The sequence below is a fragment of the Oenanthe melanoleuca genome, chromosome 1, assembly GCF_029582105.1.
Source record: "Oenanthe melanoleuca isolate GR-GAL-2019-014 chromosome 1, OMel1.0, whole genome shotgun sequence".
Lineage (NCBI taxonomy): Eukaryota > Metazoa > Chordata > Aves > Passeriformes > Muscicapidae > Oenanthe > Oenanthe melanoleuca.
Genome location: NC_079333.1, coordinates 34,364,218 through 34,382,289, shown reverse-complemented (window position 1 = coordinate 34,382,289; position 18,072 = coordinate 34,364,218). Strand labels below are relative to the sequence as shown.

The 18,072-nt window shown below is 38.4% G+C and overlaps 1 protein-coding gene across 3 annotated transcripts in view; it reads left to right on the top strand.

Annotated features, from left to right (window-relative positions):
• GRM5 (glutamate metabotropic receptor 5) overlaps positions 1-17,821 on the top strand; it is a 246,626-nt gene extending 228,805 nt beyond the window's left edge. The window contains exons 9-11 of one of the 3 annotated variants that reach the window (XM_056500706.1): positions 1,192-1,290; positions 2,799-2,960; positions 10,277-17,821. In XM_056500706.1, coding sequence (XP_056356681.1) covers positions 1,192-1,290; positions 2,799-2,960; positions 10,277-11,099 — 1,084 coding nt within the window. In that variant the 3' untranslated portion in view covers positions 11,100-17,821. The remainder of the gene's footprint in view (positions 1-1,191; positions 1,291-2,798; positions 2,961-10,276) is intronic. The other 2 variants (XM_056500715.1, XM_056500724.1) reach the window with 2 other exon arrangements.
• The last annotated feature ends 251 nt before the right edge of the window (positions 17,822-18,072 follow it).

Sequence of the window (18,072 nt, the reverse complement as noted above, 5' to 3'; positions counted from 1 at the left end):
TAATCTTCTTCATCAGTGATTTATGCAATATACACTGCTTTGGAGGGTCTACTTCAACTGCATCCAATATTTAGTTCACTTTTTCTGTGCTCAGCTTATTTCTCTTTTACAGGCTGATTCTCTTCAAGGTACTTTTGTTATCTAGATCAGATTAATGAATGAGCAACAAAAAAGTCCATTATTCTGTGATTTTAATGGTGTTAAATGCACAAGCTTCCCCACAGAAGTGTGTTAAAAGTGCAGCTCATAGGATTTGGGGGTGGGATATCACAATCTTTGAGAAGACACGTGCAGGTATTTTGCCCAAACTTTTCTTAAAAGACTTAAATAAGTATTTCAACACCCAGCACAAGAATTTGTACAGTTAGGGTGAAGATCACTGCTGGGAGGAGAGACAGTATGAGACCTCTACATTACTCACATTCAACTGAGTGTTCAGTGAGTAAATAATGACCAGGTCTTACCTTGCATCCCATCCATGAGTTGATTAGATGACCAAGAATTAGAATGTTTATCCAAGTGACTTCTTTCATTGAAGTGCAGGGTCTTGTACATACAATATGCACAGTTCTGCACTGGGTTCTTGGTTTGGGGTTGATTTCACTCGACTCTATGTCTAAATCTCAGGAAGTCATCTAGCTTCTGTTTGCTGCCAGTGGAGAGAAAAAGTCCCATTCACAGCATGAACTGTGAGCCCACACAAATTTCACCCAAGCAATCCACTACACTGGTGCTTGCTTTGAAAAGTGGAACAAGCCACGTATTACAGAGATGTAGGATCAGGGAAATAAGTTGGGATTGAGAACATGGCCACCAGCTGATTTCCCACTAATCCTTAAGTGCTGCTTCTCTTAAACTGTTTCTAACTGTTTTGCTCTAACTCCAAATAATATTAAAGTCTTAGCATGTTATTTATTCTATAAAACAATTTGGCTCCTCCTATATAGAGATACAGATATAGCAATATATAAAGAAAATGATGAGCACCTGTCCTGCATAACCCTGTTTGCTTTACCACTAATCTGGGGTTTTATGCAGTCATTCCACCACTGCCACAGCTGCTTTGCACTCTTCTCTAGCACTGCCACAGAAACACTCATGTGCATGGCCCTTTGCACAGCAGCTGTCCGAGAAAGCTGAGCACACAATCACTTCTCTCTGTTTGCTCCTGTTGTTGTCGTGATTTATTAGGTACAAAGGCAGGAGACTGGCCCCACCGCACAAGTCGGAAATAGAGTGTTTCACCCCAAAAGGGAGTATGGGGAATGGTGGGCGAGCTACAATGACCAGGTAAGCAAAGAGCAAGTGGCCTTAGCTCAGTGTGGTATGTCTGTGAACAGAAGGAACAGCCCTGGATAAGTCCAGGCTATATCCTCCATCTGTAATTCCTGTGTATCCCATAAAGTATGTTTAGAAAAGAAAAAAAAAAAAAAAAAACAAAAAGAAAAACAAAACATGTTGCCACTGCTGACTTCTGTGTTCCATCTGACTACCAAAAAAACCTGCAGCATGTTCATTCCAGTGGTCTGAACCACATGTCCTGTGTGATGTTGTTGTAATATGGTGCTTTGGGGAGGAGAAATCTTACACCTGACTTATTAATCCCATTGGGCAGATGAAAAGGAACTGCATTCAAACCTGGAGTAAGGGTAGATCCACTACATATTAGGGGTTACATTGTCTAACCAAAAGAGGTTTTTAAAAGGGCAGAGAAAAACTGATGCGTGAAAACCTATTCAATATGAAAATGTGGGTTCTTCTCAATCAAAATGTCTTATGGAGAAATGCTAAGTTTTACAGTAGTTTTAAGGAAAGGTTTCAAAGTAATTTTTCATACAGTTTAAAACACATTTTCATAACTTTCTCCATTTAATTTAATTCATGTACCTATTTTCACTTTTTGTCATATTTTTCATGACAATGAGTACCAACATTAGAATTTAATGAGTATCAAATACTAGATTTTTCCAATGTTATTTGGCTTAAATACTTTAGTATGATCATTTTGATGTTTTACTATTGAACTATTTCATACTACTTAATTCTGTGAAATACTTGGAGATTTCAGCAATCCTTCTCATTTTGAGTCCAGCCAAGTTTCCAAAAGTTGAACTCTCCCGTGGGACAGAAGTGTCATTTCTCCATACATGTCTTTTCATAAATGGATAAGCACATACATGCCAAAGATGGTTATGGATCTTTCATGAAACAATGCTCTTAAGAAGCATTGTGCCATTGTGTTCTACTAAGTGTAAGAATCATTTTACCATTTGTTAAAAAATTTACTCATTCCTTATCAAGCCCTGCAGGATATTTAGAAATGTAATCTTAGAGGGTGACCAAATTATATTGTCATTTTTCCCAAGTGTTACAACCCTTGGTAAATTTTATCATTGCAGGAAGGTGTTCAGTGAGACACTTGCACAGTGCAATGTTTCCCCTGGGTACAGCATTCACACACACACATGGGACCATCAGCATTCACACCACATAGCACACACCTGAGGGTTACAATACCTGCAGGAACATTGACTGCTGAGTGTTGTACACAAAGTATATTTTTTTGTCAACTGGAAAGTTTTCTTGTCTATGTGTCATCTTTTTTCTTACATTGCATTGCCTTCAAAAATATTTCCTCTTCATTTTAAGCCTACTTGCTATCCATATATAACAGAACTTTGAAGAGTGGAAAATTACATGTAATTGTCAGACAACTGTATTTTGTTGTACAGTATTCAGCTCTGTTTCACCTGGCCATATATACACACTTGAAAAACTTCTTTTTTATATCTTCACAGTGAAGAATCTGTTTGCATTCCAGACTGTAATCGATCTGAGTCAAGTAGAGAGGAGAAAAAGGTTCCTGTTAAAGAGGATGCCCAAACAGTCAAAAAGACTGGAAACTGTGTCAGTCTAATAGCTCCACAGCAAGAATGTCAGCTGCAAGACCTACTCAAACAGTTAAGAACACCTGCTGTTTAACAGAGAGTGCAATTGCATTTGATGGCTGTGTTTTGCTGTCTCCAGCCACAATGTCCTGGCCAATGCTCCTTGTCCAATTTTGTGAGCTCAGCAGAGTTGCCATTGAATAGCCTGGGAGTATCCCAGAGAAAACTCAGGCATTGCAGGACAGAAAGTAGGTACCATTGTCATGTCCCAGTAAGTATCAGACCACTGCTAGAAACCACTGAGATGAAAAGCAGATGGAAAATGGCAGATACAGGGGCCTGACCATTTGTGAATGATGAAAATAACTCACCAACTCACAGGACAAAGAGGTCCCATGGTACTGACCAAATCCCACTTGCAGTCTTTCAGTCTAAATAATGCTATTTAATTCATACTGGGCAGAGTTGTTCAGCTCATGAGCCTCAAATCCCTCATGCAATACTGTATTTGTGTTCCAACTCCATTTTCCAAACCAGGGCCTAACCATTCATTTATATTATTATTACAAGTGGATTTAGATTCTTCAAGATGAAAAATGACATAAAAATAGAATATGATGCTTTGTAAGGCTATTTCTAATTAGGGAAGTTATTTTGCATCACCTGCGTTTATCATTCACATATATATGATAAAATCAACTATGGAATGAGATGTTTTATGAAGCTTTCACACAAAGCAGGCATCACAGCATCATTTTTTTGATTTCTTGCATAATATATACATTTTTGATTTGATTAAATGCAATGAATAAGAAACTGCTTAATAACTCACAGGAGTAATTTTCCAGCTGATAAGTCCCATGTGCAAAAATACTTCTGTAATTATTTATCAGGCATGCAAAACATGTAAAAAGCCTCAAAATGCATGCTCTTTGCAGAAGATAGAAGTCAAATGAACTCTTGACTTCAGAGATACAACTGGGAGAGTTAATTTTTTTTTTTTTTTGGTGGGTTGGTTTCTTGGTTGGTTGGTTTTTTGTTTGTGTGTGTGTATTTTTTGTGTTTCCTTTTCTTGTCCACTGCTTGTACACTTGAACTCATTGTCAGGTAAGGTGATGGTTCCTATTTTTCCCAGTTTCCATTTCATACTTTTAGCAATGAAAACAATGAAAAATTGTATTACCATTCAGTAATGCGGAAAACACCTTAAAGCACGTTGTGCATCAGAAAGCAGAACTCAGAGCTCAAGAGGTGTCATTGTGTTCTCTCCATCCCACGAATAGAATGCTCCAGCTTTGCAGAGATGTGCTCAGAGATGCTTGAAAGGGCATTTTTCAGACAAAAAGCATAACACAGCTCTAGTTACCTTAATTAACAATCTCAATGAGGTCATGGGAGTAGAGGAAAGAAGACATATCTCCTCATACCAGGATGATTTCTGCATTTTGGGTAATGATCACTGATGTATTAGAAATGTATCATTCAGATACCAGACCCTCCATTTCCCAATCTAACCAGGTGTGCTGCTGAAGCAATTGCCAGAATCAGCATCTCTGGTGGCTGCACTGGGAGGTCACTGGCAAAAGTTTTGTCCCTCAGGTCTCTCCCACTTTGTAGTTTCTTTCTACTTACATATTAAAGTCACTCAGAAAAATGTCAGCTGGGATTTTCATGAGGAAAGGAGGCATCAGCAGATTATGGTTTGTAGAGTAATATAAATAATTGCTCTTGCTGTTCAAAACAGAAAACTGCTCTGAAAACTAATTGCAAAACATCCTTTATTTCTAGAACTCAGGACACGACAAAATTATTTTTTGCCCTGTATCATTCCTCTTTTCTGTCTTGTAATTTATTTCCATAGAAAAAGCAGTATGAGATTAATTTAAACTAATTAACTTGAGTGATATATCACTAGCAGGTTATTTGTGTGTGGCAGAATTATCTTTTATTTAGGGAAACAATTACATAGGCATGTAGAGGTTTTCTTAAAAGCTTTTTAAAATTAGAAGAATAGGAACATAAAACATTACAGTGGTTGAATTGCTCTAATTTAGGCATCTTTGACTCTGCATCCAGTTATCCAGGTTGTCTTATATTCCTGGGTGAAACTATGATTTGCTTCTTCACAGTTCATATACTGAATTCTACCACTTCTACCACTTACTTCATTTCCAGTGTTTTTAGCATGTTGCAAGGCACTTGCATTCTCCCAGGGATGAAGAACTTGGGTCACTACAAGCAAAAGAAATAATGATCTGAGATTGCAAGAGACAAGATGAAAGAAAATGCCCTACTTGAATTCATCACAGGCACATACACACACACCCTATCCTTTATGAAGAAAGAAGTTTTAATTAAGTCTACAGATAGCACACAAGCCCTTTTCAGGCAGAGTAATTATATCATTGAGTCTTTAATAAGGTTTCAGCAGAGGAGTCTAAAAGGAGAACATGTTCTTACTATTTACTTGGAATAACAAGGGTTCTCTTTGGCAGAAAGTTAAATGGGCTGAGCCAAGTACAGAAGTTTGTCCTGCTTATCACTGCCAGCTGCTTTTGGTGATAACACAGGAAAACTTCTGCCTTAAAGACACAAGAAGTCTGCACAGTGTTGGAGCTATACCTTAATTGCAACACTTCAGCCATTGAAATGTCTGGGCACAAATTTGCTACCAATTTTAGTTCCATAAAATTTTGACCAGTGTTCTCAAATATGAACTTTTATACAAGGATTTATAAATTTAAGAATTTGAAATCATTCCTTATCGTAGTCACATGAGGACATATCATACATGTCTCCATCAAGTTATTGTCCAGTGTGTGTCCACAATTGTACCATTTCAAATTTGGAATTAGATACTCAGAATGTGACAGAAAACAAAAATTCCCTTACATTTTTATAGTTCCACTTATATTTTGGTTTCCACTGCTGAATAATACTATGCAGTTATGCATTCTAAGCTTTCTTTTAAAAATTATTAATTCCATAATTTTAAACTGATTTTCCTTGTTCAATCAAAGATATTAAGAGAACAAGTGACTTATTTTCAGTAACTTTCAGTAACTGTCCCCAGTACCAGTCCCTAGGCACTCAGCATCAAAATTAATTTTAGCAGCACTGGGTAATTAATGAGAATGGCACCCTTGTTAAAATATGAGAGTTTTCAGCTGCTCTGTCTGTAATTTCCTCTTCCTGTTTTTCATTTCTTCTGCATTTTGAAGTACTTTACAAAATAAATTTGCTTCACTAGCACCTGGCTAAATAAACACTTGTAGCAGACCTATGCACTGTCTCATAAATAATCATACCACAGAGGAAAAAATACTGCAATAAAACTTCTCCTACCTCAACCAAAACAAAAGACAAAGTGATCCATTCTAGACAGTTTAAAAACAAATGTGTAAAGGGAGGGGAATACTTTTTTACATCTAAGTGTATAAAAAGCAGTTAATATCTCTCATGAAAAGATAAAAATCCTTAACGAGAAAACTCAAGTGTCTCTAAAGAGATTCAGTAATGGAAAAAAATGAGAAACAAAACTAATTGCTATTCTATCATCAAGTGGACAACTGTAGAAGAAATATTTGAAATATCAAAAGTTCTCTCATTTATTCCAATTTCATTTCTTGTACATATTATGTAGGTCTAGCAGGCAGGGAGAAAGCCAGTCCATCAAAATCAAAGAAGCTTTTAGTAAAGACGGTGGAGAAACAATTACTGTCTGGTTCTCTGGAAATGTCTCTTGTGCATGGAGCTAAACCTAATTAACCTATACCAAAAGAAATTAAAAATGAAAAAAAAATGTGCTGAAAAAGGCTTTGTTTTAGGAAAAAAAAATAAAAAGCTAATGTTTTGGTATCACTGATTGAAGTTTGCTGCACTCTCCTCTGCACTGTGCAGAGTAGGGTAGAAAAATTTGTATTCACCCAGATTTTGTAGTGTAATTCCTTTGGGAATTCAAATGTATAATTCTTCTTTTTTCAACTGATGGAGCCAAAATCTGTGTACAAAAAAAATCTAAAATTTCACTATCCTAAAGTTTCTCATCATTGAAGAGCCAAGGCAGAGCTGGGCATATTAAATGCAAACTATCCCATTACTAGACATCCTACTCTATGTCTGTGATCTATCTTTATTTCTCTGTTTTAAGCTGTGAGCATTGCGTGGTTTGCAGCTAACTTGACAGAGTACCAATCAATATGCAGTTAGAGCAGGATCTTAAAGTATTATCACAGCAATTTATCCACAAACCTGTTTCATGCCAATATAAGGTCATGTTCTTTTCACAGAGGCAATAAATGATTGCACACTTCAGTCCAGTGTTGACTTCCTAGTAAGTAGGAGCAGCATGATAAAGCATAAGATACATTTCTGACACAGAAATTCTTTAGCTATAGGGCTCACTCGGTACTGAAAAATTATAGACTCAGGTTGGAAAAGACCTCTGAGATCATCAAGTGCAACTGTCAACCCAACATCAATGTGTTCACCACCAAATCATTTTCCCAAGTGCCACATCCAAATGTGCTTTGAGCACTTCCAGGGATGCTGATTCTACCACTTCCTTGGGCAGCCTGTTCCAGTGCCCCACCAACTGTTTATTGAATAGTGTCTCAGTTTCTAATATCAAGGAATTTGCAATGAATAATGATCATATCTTTCAGACTTTTGCACAAAATTTCCAATAAACAGCCATTGAGTCTCCTTCAGAGCCCTAGGATCAACATGAGAGCCTCATGCACAGATTATTTTTGGGCATAGTACTAAAGAAGTGAGTGAGTGAGTGTTTCAGCCAAGACTGACCCAAACCCAGACTGAGATTCAGGGAGGCTGGTGACTTGCTCCACTGAAGATTTAACCATTTGCTGTCTTTGCCAAGGGCTTGATGCAATCTCAAATTTCATCCTTTCACTCTCCCCAGGTTTTTCAGCCTCATATCCCCCCTTCATTATTGTCTCTTTAACTGTGACCAGGGAGGGAGTAGCATGTTGCTTTCACAAACTCTTATAATCTGACCTTCAGGCCATGAAAATATCTACATGCATTTAGTGCACTGTTAAAGGATTTAAACATCTGTATTAAGCCAGTGCTTGAAGTCAGGAGGAGTACTAGGATATACTGCTTTCTCTGGGCAAACATTTCTATTTGCATTGACTAATCCTTCATTTACTGGCATTTGTTTCACCCCTGTGCCAGGCAGATCTGTCCCAGGTCCTTCCAAGAGCTCAGCAGGAGGACATCCAGGACTGGATCTGGGTCCTCTCTTTCTGCCTGATCAGTTACAAGTGCCAGATCATTCTCCCTCCTGGTCCAGGTCAAACACAGCAGCACCTGGGACAAAGTTTCATGGTCATCATATTGGAGCTAGAGGCAAGATCTCTGCCAAACAATCCAAACTCTGCTCCTGCTGCTGTCACTGAGCGCCCACTGAGCTCAGGGCTCAGCATGACCAGTGAGCCAGGGCTCTAAAGCAGTTCTCAACATCCACAGTGTATGTGTTGCAAGGAAACGAGTGCATGGTCCTCAGAGGGAACAGTTTTATTCTGCAAGACATTAGTACCAGCTCCTGCTCAGCCCAGAGCTGGACCGACAGAGATCCAAAGTGAGCAGTGCTACAGGATAGAGCTCTTGCTCTGATTGGGGTACTGCAGAAGGAAGGGATTGTCAGAACAGCAAGTTCCAAGCCACCTGTTGTTTTGCCTGGCATTTTAGGACCTAACCATCAGCTTACAAGATACAAATAACATCCTGGTGACCATTGCAGCAAAAGGGTGAACCTTATGTACTTATACATTATATAAGTATATAATTATATATACTTATCATTTCCCAGTCCTTCCTCTCTAAAAGTACCCATTGTTCTACACTGTGTTTGTCTACTGGATTCTGTCATGCTGCGTTTGAAGGGGAAATCTGTTGGCATATGTTGTGTTACATGATCCATCGTAATTCCATGTAACATAATCAAGACGTGAACCCACCAGGAGGTTTTGTTTTACTTTTTTTTTTTTTTCTGGCCAGAAGAGCTATTAAATTGATAGTCTGAGGGAAGCCTCCACATGAAGGCTGGTATAAAGTCATCTGTATTTAGTAAAGTATGTGCTTTGCAAACTGTTATGCTGCAGGCTAAAGTGATGATATCTATGCAGACTTAAAAAGCAAACAAAAAACGAATTTGCAATAATCTGCCTGGGTCTCCAGTGTTGTCTTTTCAAAAATCCTAAATGGCTATAGCAAACGTTTAGGAAACCAAAGTGAATTGTTTACAGTTTTGATGTATTTTATATGTAAATCACGTTTGTTTGTATGTATAGACTGTTTTTCCTGTCAGCACCATTTCAGAGTCATTGTCTGTTTCAGCTAAGAAATATTTCTAATATCTTCCTTATTTTCAAGAACTGTATGTTAATGCATGTGCAAACACCAGCTCATCAGACTGAGTAAGATGCAACAGAAAATACTACGTGTTTATAAGGGCCACAGCTGGCTTTTCTTAGATATCAAGAGGAGACAAATGAGCAACTTTGATAAAGAGTATGATGAGATCTGAAGACAATTTACCCTAAGAGGACTCATTTTGCAGAAAAATGGAGCAAAATGTTTATTGTTATCTCCAAACACATGTTACCATGAGGACCTGCTTGCACAGCTTGTCTGGTATTTCTTTCCTAGGTTATTTCTTTAATTTAGTGGCAGGTAGCTTGCCGAGTACCTTGATGAAAAAGAAGTTACCCATTACCTACAACCAGTATAGCCCCTTTCTGTGTATTGCTCCAATGCTTTCAAACAGTGAGACATAAACAGATCTTTTCCCTAGCCTTAACAGATTACACTTCCCAGTCTACAATCCCTGCCCCATACCAGAAATCCATGTTCAGAACACTGAACACTGCACTTCTTACCACTGAAAGATCCCAGGCCAGCCTAAACACGTGCCCCTGCACTCTAGCCAGTCCAAGTTTCTCGCTCACTCTCTTCAAGCATTTAATTCTTCCTCACTCCTCCATGCATCCCTCAGTCCCACAGGCTCTCTTCCTGGCACCTGTCCAACAGAGGGAAGCCATCAAGCTGTTCTCTTGCCCAGGATGGACACTGCCTATATCCCACGGGCCTCAACAGAGGGGTCAGCAGTGGCCATGAACTCTCACAGGACAGTGATGGCTGGGTGCACAACTGGCCTGTGAAATGAGCTGACACACTGCTTGTTTTCCTAGAATATACAGGTAAAGATGACAGAGATATATTGCAATAGATACATACAGATGAAATAGCAGTCAGCTTTATGGTAAATATAAACTCTGAAATACCATACTACCCCTGATATACATACAGCAATTACATTTTTAACTTTGTTGCAAGTTACCATCTTATCTCATTTGTGCCCACAGCTCTAATGGGAAATCAGTTTCCTGGGCCCAGAACGAGAAAAGCAGCCGAGGAGTACACCTTTGGCAGCGGCTGTCAGTCCACATCAACAAGAAAGAGAACCCCAACCAAACGGCAGTGATCAAGCCTTTCTCCAAAAGCACAGACAGCAGCCGGCACGGCGGCAGCGCCGCGTTCCCCGAGGCCAGTGCCAAAACGCTGTACGACGTTTCGGAGGCCGAGGAGCAATACCCAGCTCAGTACCGACCCCAGACTCCCTCACCAATCAGCACCTTGAGCCACAGAACTGCCTCTGTCAGCCGAACAGAAGATGAAGCCCCGACCTTCCAGTCAGAGCCTCCGCAGCGCAGCAGCTCCTCTCAAGGCTCCCTCATGGAGCAGATCAGCAGTGTGGTCACTCGCTTCACAGCCAATATCAGTGAGCTGAACTCTATGATGCTTTCCACATCTACTCCAGGGACAATGGGGGCTGCTCCTCTCTGCTCCTCATACCTGATTCCACGGGAAATCCAGCTCCCTACAACGATGACCACGCTTGCAGAGATCCAACCGCTTCCTGCCATTGAAGTCAATGGCGCCTCGCAGGCTGCTAGGAAACCTTCAAATGACAGCATCAAAGAAGGCACTTCAGAGACCCCAACAGCCAAGCAAGACCTGGAGGAGCTGGTGGCTTTAACTCCTCCTTCTCCTTTTAGAGACTCCATCGATTCTGGAAGTGCATCTCCCAGCTCTCCGGCTTCTGAATCAGCTCTCTGCATCCCGTCCTCCCCCAAATATGACACACTCCTCATCAGAGATTATACTCAAAGCTCTTCTTCGCTGTGAATGTAGTTCAAGGCGACATTGGATCTCAACAACTACAGGCAAGTAGTGAGGGGGCAGCCAAGTCTTCAAGATCTCCAGTGTTTACGCAGACAGAGTGAGAGGCATTGGGTCATCTTGTGAGAAATGGAAGGGAAGAAGAGGAATCACTTGAGAGGTGGAAACATCAGATTGATTATTCTGATTTAAAGACAAAATGACTCTTGGCAGATTATCGTGGCCTTAAAAAAACATGGGCTTTTCAGAAACACTGAATCTATTTTTGAGGGCTTATAAGGAGTCTGTTAATCCAGTTACATACCAAGTGCTTTGCTTTAGTATTACAATGAACTGTGTGTACAATAGGGGAAGGGGGGGCACGAGACTGTAAACAACTGTACAATGGTTTGTTTGTTTACTCTGATCCCTTACCCAGAAGTGAACCTTGATCTTTTATCAAGGATAGAAGACCAAACGTTGAATGTACATTTTCTAACAGACTCAAATCTGGGACCAACCTGTCAAGCTTTCTTTCTTTTTTCTTTTTTTTTTTTTTTCTATGAAGATCTCAAAAAGCAGTAATGTATGTTCAAAAACTACAAAACTTTTCTGAAGAATATTGTGTCTGTGATACATCACACGTGGATAACACTAAGCTGAGGCTTTGCAGTGAGTGACTGCAATATGGAGGGCTTTACAAGTGACTTCTCAACCTACGCATTTGTTTATGAAATTCTCTTCTATCAGTATCAAAAATTCAGTTTGTTAACATTGGATTCACCTTCACAACAACAAAACCCAAGGAAGATTTCCTGACTATTTCACCATGTTGCCAACTAATAATGAAGTAGCAAAAAATATTTTCTGGAGTACTGTTTTGTAATTCCCTTATCAGGGCAAGTTGTTGAGATGAATATTGTCTTTCTAGCAGCACTACCAAGCTATATTATAGCTGCACTCCCTGGTGAAATTAACACATTTTTATGGACATCCTCGTGAAAATGTTGCCAGTTAGAATACTTATTCAGATTCCCATCTTTGCTTGTAACAAACAGGTAAACATCCTAAGGATTTTCTCCATCCTTTGAATGACAGAATTCTAGGGTATCAATTTGGATTATGACGAATGCTAACTGTCAGTGGGAAAGGTTGTCATAACCATAATTAATATATACATATATATATAGGGAAAAAACCCTGTGTCAAAGTCTGCTTAGAGGTGATTAAGCTACTCTTTAATAAGCAACAATTTTAAACTTTGTTTCGCTGCTGATGCCTTGCAGCTATGAACAGTGACAAAATAAAAAAGAAAAAAAGAAAAAAATACATTCAAAGCAATACAGAGTAAAGGTTAGAACAAAGAAGACCTAACGAGATATGAACCAACAGAATCTTTGTTTCTTAGCAACTCACAGAAGAAACAAGGGGATTCCTCAAATTTTTTTTCCTATATCAAGGTAGTACAGTTTAGTGCACTTCATACTGTCACAGCACTTTTTTAATACAGGCAGGGAAGAGTTTTAAAGTTTGAATAGTAGCTAAATAATTTTTGATAGGTGTAGTTACATAGAACTTGTAAGTCAGACCCTAAACGCACACTGTATTTGCTCTCTTCTTCATGACATAGCTGTCCTCAGGTGCCAAACTTTTATGGGTTTGTTTTATTTTATTGAAGGATAGCATGAAGTGATGAGTAATGTACTTCAATTCAAAGTTGAGTTGATGTAGCCTTATATAGAAGACAGCCTCAAGGAAGGGAGCCTTGAAATAAGGCTGCTGTATTTTATTTTCAAAACCTTTAGATCTTGTTTCTTCAAAGATAGCAAATATTTTGTAATCAAAATTCGTACCTCCTTTTTCTCCCCCATGTTCAAAATAAATATTTGATCAAACAAGTAAAAGATGAAAGCACATTCACATATTTTAGCAAAGAGCATTTTCTATTCCTTTGGGATGCATGTTTCACTATTATGTGTTGCACCCCAATTTGCTGCTCAACAACATTTAGAAACGAAAAGTAATAGATGATTGAATCCAGACCAGCACCTCACAGAGATACTCTAGTGACTCTAGAGCCAGGCAGTGTTATCCAATTGCAGTCTGGGCATGCTTGTCTTGTCAGGTACAATCATTTATCAGCTTTGCCTACAGCATGAGCAGGCAGGTCACAAAACAGCTCTACACCAGAAGGCAGACCCCCACACTCAGGCATGGCTGAAGGTCCTTGTCCCATTTGCAGTTCTTGCCTCCTCGCACGACTGACCAGCACGGACTCAGCTCTGTGCAGCTGCACAGTTCCCAGACTAGAGCACAGTTTTGCCCTCTTGGTTCACAGTGCTAGCATGTCTCATCACTCCCTAGCTGTCCATGTCTTCAGGAGAAAGCATCTTCTGACACAGGTTACAACCCACATTTAAGGGAAAAGCATGTCCAACCAGTCTGTGATACAAACATTCTTATTAGGGGAGTTTAAACCATTTAAATGTTGTTCGTGGAAGACTTATATGATAATATTTGTCTCCCATCTGTGCAATATTGTTTTAATATAAACAGAATATACTGAGATAATTAATGTGAATTTCAAAGGGATTCTATTACTATCTGTTCTCTTATACTTCAAACTATTGATCCATGTTCTTGCAAGAACATCCTCCACCTTGGTCTTTCCTAGCATTTTAGGTCCCCTGTTTTTTCTTATGGTGGTGTAAAGTTAATATAATTGTATTCCTGCTAAAATCTATGGGTTTCACTACACTGTGAAATAATCAGCAGTGGAAATAAGGATTATACAGACAAACATAAAAACTTTTCCTTAAATATAAAACTAGTAAAAAGGAGTGAAAAATAGAAACTGTCATGCTCAGCATAAATATACCTCTTCTGCTCTCAAACTGCACCATCCTGGCCATAGCTATTGCCCAGAGCTTCCTGACAATGTTCTTGTATACTGTCATGACAATATGGGTATGAGGATGCACCATGTGCCCTGAATGCATGTTTTAAGAGAGTTTTAAGGGTTTTTACAACTCTAATGTTGTGCAACCAAAATTTTAAGCCCTTTTGTTCACTCTCATTTTCAGTGGAGTCACGTATCTTTTGTGTACCTATCAGCCACAGCAGAAATTTTAATTGCACAAGGAACCGTGGATGGACCTGGCTGAGGTAGTACCCTCTTGAAGTCAATCTGTTTTCAATGAAAGATGGGCAACCTTAGGGGCATTTAAAGGAGGCAGAATCCACTTTATTTGTGTAGACTGGAGTGCATCAATGCCATTTCTTATTCTGTGTTTGAATTTCAACAAAAGAAGGAAGGATTTTGTGGAGAAGAAGGCAAAAATGGTGCAATGCCTGTAGTAATAATCCAAACGAGCCCAGTGGGAGATTTGCAAGACTGGAAAGTTTTTTGGGAGAAGCCAATGGGTTTGACATAAGAGAAAAAAAACCATGAATGACAGACATCATGGCTTCATTATGCTGTTTGTAAGCTAGTCTCTGTTTAGGACATTAAGATAGAGTGGCAAGGGTTTTCAGACATAAATGCAAAAGTTACAATCATGAGCACTTTTCAATCTAACTAAACAAGGTGCAAGTTTCAAACCAACTGAATGGTTTGAAAAATGCCTTCCAATTTAGAGCTGCTGCCACAAAAGGAATTAAAAGATTTGAAACTATTGTCATTCTTTACCACAAGGACCTCAAAAAAATCTCTTATTTCTTTTGTGCTTGAGGCCAACCCCAAGGAGTGATGGTGTAATCACCTCTAGATTTGTGCTTTTGAAATAAAGTGAGTCACTCTGGCAGGCCAGTTGGGAATAAGCTTTTGCAATACTGAAGAACTCTATTTTTAAATTGTCTCTGAAGAATAATTGCATAACTTTGAAGATGTGCTTCCTTGTACTTCTATCTGAACATTTGGTGCCTAGACTCATGCAGATACCTTAGACCAGAGATTTTTAGACCACAGTCCACAAACCACTTGTTGATGTTTCATGGGAGCCTGGTTGGTCACAAGGTGCTGGCTTCTTCTATTGATTTCCAGCTACAAAAGTGAGATAGAAACTAAACCGTAATTTTGAAACTGGTATAAGTTCTAAAAGGAAAAAAAAAAAAAAAAAAAGGTTATATTAGTTTGCTTTGATGTTTATTCAGTTGCTGCGTTTGTAAAAGGAAAATTTTTGTTAAAAACTGATAGAATACAGTATCAAAAGAGAGTAAACAGGAAGGCAAATCCATGACTCCTGCTCTGGATGACAGAGAAGTTTCCCTGCAAATGTTTTCTTTAGTGTGCAAGACCAAGCTGAAAGACAATATAGCTGTGGGTGTAAGTTCTGTACAGGAAAGTGTGCAACCTTGTTATTCTGCTAAATACATCATTTATGAGGTGAGAGGATAAAAGATGACAGCAACAGACAGCATGAAAAAGAGTTGGCTCCTTAGGGAAATCAGAGAACTATGCTCAGGACTAGTAATGTGTCCACTAATTTCTTATTGTATTGGAGACCAGTGTCAGGGTTGACCTCCAAAAAAAGACTTTGGAGCTTAAAGTTAGGATTTCAGCAGAATCTAATACCTACACTTTAAACTCAGTTTTAAAACAACTATTTAAATGCCACCTTACCCCAGCATCTATCATAGTATGTCTGTGTATGCTCAGAATAACCTGATCACCACACATCTAAGGATCTTTGTACCTCACTCATGTTAAAACCCATCAAGGATGCAGAAAACACCAGTTCCTAGGTTAGATCCCTGCATATCCCACAAGAGAGTTCACAGACTGCACAGTACAGTTTCCTGACTGGAAAGTGCTCTAATGACTCAGTGTTGGGATACTCTCTGCTCATTTCCCTGAGGCAGCTTCACAGGACAGGAACAAATTCAAGAGTATTGCAGTGGAAAAGGAACAGTGCAACCTGATAAGACATACACTGAATAGAGATCATATATTACCATTCAATATAAAATACTTTAAAAATCTCTGGAGCAGAGACAAGGTATTTTAACCCCAAAGAAGTGCAGGCAACCTTTTGTCTGTGCTACATATTGGCTAAAAAAAAAGTTTAATGCTTCCCTGAAAAGTGTTTTAATGACAGGAGGGAAGGATGTGCCCTTAGATAACTTTCTATCTGCAGAAATCTTGTCTTCCATCTGAAGTTCTCAGACCCCATTCTGGAAAGGAGAGATTGAGTCTTCTTGGATAGGTGAAGGAATCAAACTTGAGGTTACCACTTCTCTGAGACTGCAGAAAAAGGGACTTGTTTCATTTTCCTCCAATCACCTTTTACAAAGGTGACCTGGCCCATCTTTGAAACAAAATGTATAATTATCTCAAAAAATTTGATCCCAGTGAAAAATTAGCATTTTCTGCATATTGCATTTCCTTACTGGCTCAAATAGAGTATTCCTAGATATCTCTTTCCTTGCTGTGCTGCTTTCTTGGGCACTAGCTCTTCTCATAAACTCCACAGAAAAGTGAGATATTTAAAAAAAGGTCCTGACCTCTACACTAGAGCAAAAAACGGATGTATTACACTGAATAATTTTGAGTGCTGAAGTCCTTTGCTGGAACTGCTCCTTAATCTATTGGGATCAATGGAATCATTCCAGATTAATATCCATATAATGATAATCAAAGTTGGATAGTGGCCACTGGAATCTAGATTTTGACTATTTATTCTGCAGAGAATGACAATGACAGGATATTCTTCCTACTCCCTTTTGAATCAAACAGCAGATGGATTTTACTAGGTTCATTCATTTTACTAGGTTTACTAGCTAGGCTTGGTGAATAGGTTCTTCCTACCATTCATCTTTATCAGTCCTACTCTATCTGGTATCCCAATGAGAAAGTCATCCTCTAAATAAATGTGTTAAGGGATGTGACTAAACATGTCCAAAAATACCCAAGACGTCACAGTTTTCTGGCAGTTTAATGAATCTCCAAAAATTAAGTCAATACCCTCCATGAACAAGAAAATCATTCATCTGCTACCCATTTCAGTGTGCACTTCTTTTAGTAAAGACTGAAATTGAATTACCTGAATTCACTTTTTTTGCTGTGGTTCATTATTATACCCTCAGTTCAAATGTCTCCAACTGCCACTTTACAATTTTATACAGTGAAAAGGAAAAAAGAAACAGGCCAGTGAAGCATAAAGGTAAGTAAAAAATTCGTCTGGGTGATGAATTGCTGTATATGGCTGGTTTTATCTCACCTGAGCAATGACAGTATTAACAAACAATAAACATTAAGTCACTCCAATCTGCCAAATGGGAACAAATATACTATGTATATTACATGTACTAATAGGATTATATGGCAGCTGCTGGTGGTATTTGTAATTAGAAATCTATATAGAATATAGATGTTTTAGAGAGATGGTGCCAATTCCAAAAGATTTATGTGGGCTACAAGTGCTTGTAATTATTTTTTTTAATTTGCTAATAACTTATGAAGAACTGGTTTCAAACATTCTGTGACCGTTTGTTCTTTTTTATGTTGTTGCTGCTTATACTATTAAAACATAGAGAATGTAAAGTTATTATTTTGATGTGAAATGAAAATAATTTTTCATAAAATTTAACATTTTTATCAGCTTTGGTTTGCTTTCTATCTGTACAAATGTAATTTATTTTAGCATTGAAGAATACACTTGCTTGTTTCTCAATTGTCTACATCATGTTATAGTTGGTGTTTATGTAGAGTCAGGTACTTTTTGAACAGTATTAAAAAGAATCTGTGATATGACTGAAAACTGGATTTTTATTTTTCTCCAAAACACTTATAGCACAGTGCATTTTTCTACAAAACAGATATGCCTATACACAAACCCTCAAACTATAGCCTTTATCTCTTTTACTTCTCCCTCTCTTTTGCTTTAAGTGATTAACTTTACATTAATGTATATCATAGTTACAAAACATTCTAGAATAGTTTGATCTTTGTATTTTGAAGCACAGGCAATCACATTGATGAGGCATATATACATTTGAGAGA